General features: G+C 40.7%; 1 protein-coding gene across 2 annotated transcripts in view; it reads right to left on the bottom strand.

The window, feature by feature from the left end:
- Positions 1-1,502: 1,502 nt before the first annotated feature.
- Pik3ca (phosphatidylinositol-4,5-bisphosphate 3-kinase, catalytic subunit alpha) overlaps positions 1,503-8,399 on the bottom strand; it is a 73,769-nt gene continuing 66,872 nt past the window's right edge. The window contains 4 exon segments of one of the 2 annotated variants that reach the window (NM_133399.3): positions 1,503-4,983; positions 5,646-5,797; positions 5,898-6,015; positions 7,467-7,637. In NM_133399.3, the coding sequence (NP_596890.2) occupies positions 4,713-4,983; positions 5,646-5,797; positions 5,898-6,015; positions 7,467-7,637 (712 nt within the window). In that variant the 3' untranslated portion in view covers positions 1,503-4,712. 2 annotated transcript variants of the gene reach the window in all.

Below are 8,399 nucleotides of genomic sequence, written 5' to 3'. Positions count from 1 at the left end.
TGAGGTTATAGAAAGTCCACGTGATCTATAAAATTGTTTTCCTTTTGCTACTCACTGCCACACAGATTGGAGTCTACTGCTGGTAGTGAGTGAAAAGTCAGCCAACAGCATACTATAAGAAACTCAGTCCAGTCCCGCCCACCCCACTCTTTCTGAAGCCCGAGAAGCAAGGTAACTGCCCCATTCCCACTCCCTTTGCTCCAGCTAGCACACGACATGGCTGACACCCTGCCATGCCCAAAAGCCAAGCAAAGGAAGAGGCACCTCATAATACAATGGAGGGGCACAACTGCACACAAGCGCACTCAGACTGCCAATCCAATCTGCATGACTCCATTAAACTCAGGTCCCTTCTGCATTTTAGAACCCTGGTAAGTGTTTACTACTTTCATTATAGATCCTTAGCCAGTGCTAGCAAAGCAACACAGGAGTGCCGGGCGCCAGACGTATGAAGGCACCTGAGTTGCTCTGCTGATAAAGCTCTTGCAAAAGTGGCTGCAGCTTTAACATTTTAGCCCCATTCCCTGACCCTACTGTCCCCTGTACCATGAAGAGCATCACATGTGAATCTGGCTTGTAAACCTAAAATGTAGGCTCCCCTGTACTGTGAGAGTTAAGGCACAGAGCGGCAACTTGGCTATTTCCCTTACAAACCTTTGGAGACGGAATTACAGGGGTTATCGGGAACGCGGTTCTTTTGAGCTGGAGCCCAACATCTTTCCAGAGAATAATTATATATATAATATATATATATATATATATTATATATATAGGCTTCCTAGGCCACGCCATGATCTGTTTACAATTTTAATAACTGAAATGTTTTTGTCTGTCGGTTTAAAACAGCTCAGCTGTACTCCTCTGTCATCAAGAGTTACTAATTAAAGATGAGGTCAAGACTGAGTTCAGCCTTGGAAATTCCAAACTGGAGGCGATTCCTCTCCAGCACGTGCAGCGCATCCCTGTCGCTCCCAGGCTTCATGTGGACGGACGTGCCCCTTAGTGCTTCTCCCTGCTCAGGCCCTTCCCCCACATCCTGCTTCCTCACACATCTGAAGCATACATATCACAATCTATGACGCCACAAAATGCCTTTGAATTTGGCGTTTTGGCAATGTTGTAGACATCAAAAGCAATTCCTTAATATTCTGTAGTGTGTGGGTCTAGCCCAGGTCTGCAGTTTGCAGAGACACAGGAAAAAAGTGGAAACTGTAATATTCAGAAGAGATTAACATATTGCTGGAAGTTACATTTCCTCAAAGAGCTGACAAGTATGGACATTAAACTTAGAAAAATTATGTTAAGAAACATACCGAAGTTTAGATGCTGTGAGGTTTCCACTGTACCCCTAAAACAGGTTCCTCATCTTTTCTGTGATGCCACATCAGCTCCCCTGCTGATGAGCAGAGAACTCAGACAGACTGTGCTGTCTATGTGATAATTACCGATCTCTTTCAGATAAAGTTCAAGAGGGCATGCACGTCTAATCAAGTAATCATTTCCTGATTAATAAGAACTACACTTTACACAAAATACTTTATGAGCAGCTGTTTTCATCAAAAAACCAATAGTCAGTTTCACAGTTGAAAAAGTTACACATTTAAAATATTTTACAGGTCATCATATATTCACCAGGTTCCCATGTCCTGATGGGCAGTAATATAAAGCATAACAGAAGGGACAACCTCAGAGTTGATGACTCTTGACACCACGTTTTACAGAGGACATGAAGAACCACAAAAGTCTCAGGTTCTACCTTAAAATAGCAACCAGATTCCATTCTTCTTTTTTTAGAAAATCTAATTAGAAACATCTTTAAAAACAAACAAAAAGCAAACAAACAAACAAATCAAACTCCACAGTAAAAACAACAGATTTCAAATGAACAGCAGTCTAAAATCTTCACACTAAAGTTGTTTTGTTTTATAGCTGAGAATATGGTAAAAAGTTAAAGCATGATTTAAGAGTTACTTCTTGCTACAGTGTATTTAGTTTCTTTCTTTAGATTTGTTTTCTTTCCTTCCAGAAAAAAATCACTGATGAAGCATCCCCACATGACTTAGTGTAACTATGGAGCCCAAGTCATTTATACAATATTTAATGACAAGGTCGGTCACCTACAGACCAGGTCTGCAGGACTTTCTGGTACTGAAGCACCTGGGAGTGAGTGGCACATTATTGCTCTCTGGAAACAGATATTGATCACCCCAGCTTCATTCAAGTTTGGCTTTTGCCTTTTTGAATACACCAGTTCTCCTTTCTTTACTAATACCCTTTATAGAATATAGACTTTCTTTCAAATAAAATCAGTGTGGTAGTAAGTGACAAAATAAGCTATGTGGCTGTGTTTTAATTGTGCAGAGACCCTGGGAGGTGATACTGCGGCAACTAATGAACTAATGTTAAACACACACACACACACACACACACACACACACACACACACACACCTATCAATTTTGTGCAAGGAGGCTCGCGGCTTTTTTTTTTTTTTTTTTTTTTTTTTTGGCACTCGGGAAAACAGTTCTCTGTAATTCCTCAGTTTCCACCATCAAAGTTGTAGATTTGTACCATGTCACTGAGTTTGACTGTAATAATCCCTGATATAGAGAAGAATGGGATGTTAGTACCTAGCAACTGCATATCTAAGTAACACAAAGTGTTAAATGCCAAGTTTAAATAAGTTAGGAAGTTTTCTATATCTGCAAAAGAATCTATCTGGTTTTCTGCATAAAACAGAGTTTAAATTCTGCTTAACTATTCCAAGACAGTTTACAGAACTAAGTTCCCCTAATCTTCAGGTTTTTCTTGTTGGCAATAATATATACATGCTTTAGTGAAGTACCTAAATCTTCAATAATTATGCCCTTTAAGGGTTCTAAAATAGGCAGATATTAAGAGTATTTTTATTAGAGTCCCCTGTTTACTATTCAAAACTTCTATATATGTGTCTGACCTCACGGTGAGCGCTTTATTAAAAGGATTGTGTTTTCTAGAGTGTACAGCGTGCGCTCTTCATGAAGATGCTCTCCAATAACGCCTAAGCTAGGAACTGTCAGTAAATTATTGCACTTTTTTTTCTTTTTCTTTTTTTTTCTTTTTTTTTTTTTCTTTTTGGTGTGGCATCTGAGTATCTGCTAAAGCTATTTTCTAGGACATGAATCATTCAAACACGGAGTAGAAGTCTAGAGTGACCACTAACAGCAGCCCTACATCTAGGATGGACGCTCCTCAGAATGCTCACCAACGCACTCCGTGACTGAACGGGATCATGAAGTCGGAGTGAGACCTCACCACTTGGAAATGGGACATGATAGTAAAAATGGGTTAATGTCCTACTTTTATCATTGGATATGGATACACAGCTTATGAAGGTAAAAAATTCATGGTTTCCAGTCTCTCATATATAATGTAAAAAGTCATTCATGACTGACCTCAGCAGAGGGACTTAGGAGTCAGGATGATAGTCTGCTTTGCATTCATTTCAGTAACTGATCTCATAGGATTGTGCCATCTCAACTACAGATGGGTGTGCAATGAGGGCAGCGTGTAAAAAACGGACAGCAGAGGAAGGAGAGCATGTGCAGGTCAATCTGTTCCTTAAGGAGTCATACAGGGGTATCTGGGTAAATGGAATAGTGCCTGAGCCTCATCTATAGACCGAGAAAACCTAACCATGCTGTTACCAACAATAAAAAATTTGGGGTGCAAAACAATGCATGACTATGGGACAGATTATGTAAATAAAGAATATATATTAATGATAGTTTCTATAATATAAATAGCCTTTAATAAAAAAAAATAATCTTTTTAATAACATTAATACTCACTTCTATTTTCTGGAAAACATGCATGAAAAAAAAGTATTCAGTTCAATTGCAAAAGGAGAAACAATCAGCTTAAAGTGAATACTGTACAAGTCAGGAACAGGAGCTCCCTGCTGCCTCTCCTCTGTGGTTACTGCTGTACTTGACGCGAGCCCAGAATTTCCCTAGGAAATAAGTCAGATCCTTGTAAATACTGTCCAGAGAGAAAAACAACAAAAAAACAAAACCCAACAAAAACACAGCTGTCTGCAGGTATCATTCGTGACTGCTTTCAAAACCGTAGGTGAGACCCCAAGTCCATCGAAGGGTTGTTTGTTCAAAGCAAAAAGCAAATCCCTTCACCCCAAAAGTTGTTCCTCATTAAGCAGGGAGTCAAAATACCCACTTCCAATCATAAGTCTGAACAGCATTGGGAAAATCAGAATTTTCATTCTTCTTCAATTTCATGTAACTTAATATAAGCTTCAGCTTACTCGGGCCTACAGCAGTCAGCTTGGGTGTCCACATCTTGGACAGAACACTGGCAGACAAACAACAGCATTCTCTTTTCGTCTCCATCATTTGTATGTATTTTGGGGATTTTTGTTTTGTTTTGTTTTTTTAAAAAAGATACAAACAATCTTCAAAGTTTACCTTTTTTTGGACTTAAGGCATAACATGAAATTGCTCATTATTCTAAAGCTGAATTTTGAAATGAACTAGTTTAGTGCTATCAAACCCTGTTTGCGTGTACAGTGTTTCAATTATAGAGCACGTTGTTTATGTTCTTGCTCGAGTCCTGATGTTGTTCCTGACTGTGCCATCCCATGCCACCGTGTGCCTGCTGCCACTCACTGCCATGCAGTGGAGAAGCTAGGCACCAGCTCGCAGTCCCCAGCTGCCATCTCAGTTCAATGCATGCTGCTTGATGGTGTGGAAGATCCAGTCCATTTTTGTTGTCCAGCCACCATGATGTGCGTCATTCATTTGCTTTGTGAAATACTCCAGAGCCTCTTGCTCAGTTTTGTCTAAGGCTAGAGTCTTTCGAATATATGCAATATCATCGAAAGACTGCAGTTCTGGCATTCCGGAGCCAAGCATCATGGAGAAAAGGTTGATGAAGAGATTGGCATGCTGCCGAATTGCTAGGTACGCCTTGTAACACATCTCCTGAAACCTGTGTGGGGAAGAGCATCTGTCAGTGAACGACTAGTCCCTGGCCTGACAGAATTAGCATAGCTATCTTGGGCAAGGGTCTAACAGCTACCATTCCTCCCCCTTGGCTCACACTATTCTAGAATGTGCACTCTGTGAATGAGTACTTTGTTGCCTATCAAAGCATCTGAAACAGTGCTTGGAACATTGGAGTTCAGTATTTATTACATGTCTGAATTGGTCTGTACTAAAGTAAGGCTTTGAGGGTTACTGACTTATACACACAACAGAATTTCACAGAAGACCTTTGAAGTCTAAGACAAACTACCAATATATCAAGGTGGTCGGAAAACAAACAAATACACATTAAGAATTATTGTTTGCTGGCTTTATTCAGGTTGGAACCAAAAAATCATGTCGTAAGCACTACACATTACTTGACAAAATAAAGTAGGGTCTAATTATCTAAGGACAGCCAATAATTAGAGTGTGTTATAAGGTTTAAGGGTTACTTCCTTTGTAGGCCTCACTTAGCTCAATGAATGATGTCATCTCCACCCACCCCGTCCACATCAGACAAAAGAGAAAAACCAAAGACTGCTCATGCCTCCTCTCCAGCCAGCACCCCTGCCCCAGTGTTCAGGCAGTTCCCTGCAGTGCCGTGGGCGCAGCCTTTGAGCTCACCTCTCAAACTCTCTGGTCTTTGTGTACTCTTGTGCTCCTTTACTAATCACTATTAAGAAATCCTGCGTCAAAACAAACGGCACACGTTCCCGTTTATAGCCAAATTTTTTCTTCTTGTGATCCAAAAAGTGCCCAAAATCTATATGAAACAGCTTTCAAAAATAAGAAATTACATTTTAGTTTAACATGCAGACATACAAGATCTTAACTTAATATATCTGAAGATGCACAAAGCACTTTAAAGGCCACTACCTGTCCGTCATCTTTCACCATGATGTTGCTGTTGTGCCGGTCTCCAATTCCCAAGATAAAGGTTGCCACGCAGTACCCAGCGCAGGACCGAGTGAACAGGTCAATGGCTGCATCATATCTACAGCAAGGAGATACACACCTCATGGGCAGTGTGGAAATGGAATGGCTGGGGCTAAACTGGGGAAATATGGCTGAAATTTCTCATTAACATGAGGGGGAAAGTAGGTCTGAAGACCTGAGAAATTCTGAGGCTCTTTCTCAAGGGATTTTTTTAAGCTGTTCCTTAGAATCCTAAGCATAATTCTTATCAGAATAAAAGAAATATCCATCGTAAGTCTCTTTCTCCGTGCTATATGCAGGTGCAGTGTGTGAAGGTCAGGGGTTAACGCTGGGTGCTTTTATTATCTTATTAAGGGTGTTTTTATTTATGTGCTTTTTCTGTGTGAATGTAAACCACCTGTGGAGGTCAAGAGAGGGCGTGTGATCCCATGGAGCTAGAGAAGATAGGCAGTTGAAACTACCAGATATGGTGCCAGGAAGCACACCTGAGTCCTCTGGAAGACCATCATGTGTTTTTAACAACTAAGCTACCTCTTCAGTATCTCCCCACCTTATTTTTTGAGACAAGGTCTCTCACTGAACCTGGGGCTCACCACTGACTAGACTTTGGACAAACCAGACCCTAGATGGAGCTGTTTAGGCTCCTTGCTTCGAGCACACACCATGAATGAGGCTTTAAAGGGTGCCAGAGACTGAGCTTGGGTCCTCACATTTGTGCAGTAGTGCTTCCGCCAGCCAAGTATCTGCACAGCTCTACAGTCCCCAGTAGTTCTTACACTATATCCCAGGCAACCGTTGAACTCACAGAAAGCCCCTGGGTTAGCTTCTTGAGTGCTGGGATAAGCCACAAAACCCAGGAGAAAATTAATTAAAAAAAAAAAATAAAGATAAGGTCTTACTATATATATTCCTGGCCAGCCTGGAACTCCCTATGTATATATTAGGCTGCCCTCAAATTCAACAAACATCTGCCTGCCTCTCTCTGCCTCTTCTTGTAGTTTAGGCTGGTCTGGAACAGAAAATCCACCTGCTTCTGCCTCCTAAGTAATGGGATTAAAGGCATATACCACAACTGCTAGCTTTGGAAATTAATTTCTAAAATATCATCTTTTAAAAAACAAATTAGAAGTAACAACTTGAATGTATGTTACTTTAGAAAAAAAAATATTTTTACTTCTAATTTTTTATCTATGTATGGGCATGTGCAACTAAGTACAGGTGCCATGGGGCCAGAACCATGGGTTACTGGGAACTGAAGGCAGGTCTTCCTAACTGGTGCACGTGTCTCCAGCACTAAATGTCCATGTTGCTTATAAGGAATAAAAGTAAGAACGAGAGACACAAAGTGAATGATAAGGGTCCACCAAGGCATAAGCAATTCTTGTTCACTCCCAACAGCCTCCAATGTTTCAAAAGTTCATTCTCTTTCTCCTGAGCTCAGGGGTTTTGTCCTTATTTAAGAAACCCACTGAACTACTAGTATCCCCAGAAGCACAGGCGCAAACTCACATCTCGCCCTTGTTCTTGTCCTTGAGCCACTGATGCAGCGTGTGGCTGTTGAACTGCAGTGCCCCCTTCAGGCCTCCTTTGCACTGAATCTGCATGATGGTGTGAGAGTTTCTCACCACCTCGATGAGACCCACACAGTCCCCAATGGATAGACAGCCATAAGGTAGCATGCTGGAAATTGACAAAGGCAGAATTTTAAAACAGCAAATTTTTTAATTAAAGTAAAAATATAATCAAACCATTTCCGTACTTCCCCCTTTAATCATTCTCATGCACATTCTGTTGCTCTATCTCAAATTCACAGCCTCTTAATTTCCTTGTTGTAGATACTTACACATATCTTCCTAATATGTTAAGTATAACTTACTCAGTCTATATACCGTCACTTGTATGTATGTTTTCAGGGCAGACCCCTGGGATTGGACAATTTAGGGGCTTTTTCACCTGGGGGCACTGTCTCCCACTTTCAGCATTTCTTAGTTGCCTGCAGTCTTTGTCTAGGGTTGAGGGCTCAGATGATTTCCCTTATCCTCATCAGTCTACTGGCGCCATCTTTGTACATGTCTCATAAAATTGAAAATATTTTAATAGGCTCAAAATATCTACATTCAATTAATAAATTAATCACACAAATAATCTTTGTCTTAACATACTCTTTACTTTTTTAAAGTGACAAACCTATCCCTAAAAAGCAGCCTATTTAAAATAAAATTATTGTGTGTTAATGTGCCATTTTGTATGGAACAAAACCACCTGCATTAAATATAGCCGTGAAGGGGACTGGATAGACAGATGGTTAAAAGTGCTGGGTGCTCTTCCGATGACCTAGGTTTGATTCCCAGCACCCACATGGCTCACAGCCATCTGTAACTCCAGTTCTTGGGCATCCTTCTACCTTGTGGTGGTTTTAATATGCCTGGCCCATGGAGTGAC

This window comes from Rattus norvegicus, chromosome 2 (genome assembly GCF_036323735.1).
Source record: "Rattus norvegicus strain BN/NHsdMcwi chromosome 2, GRCr8, whole genome shotgun sequence".
In the NCBI taxonomy this organism is placed as follows: domain Eukaryota; kingdom Metazoa; phylum Chordata; class Mammalia; order Rodentia; family Muridae; genus Rattus; species Rattus norvegicus.
This window is presented reverse-complemented; position numbering and strand designations above follow the sequence as displayed.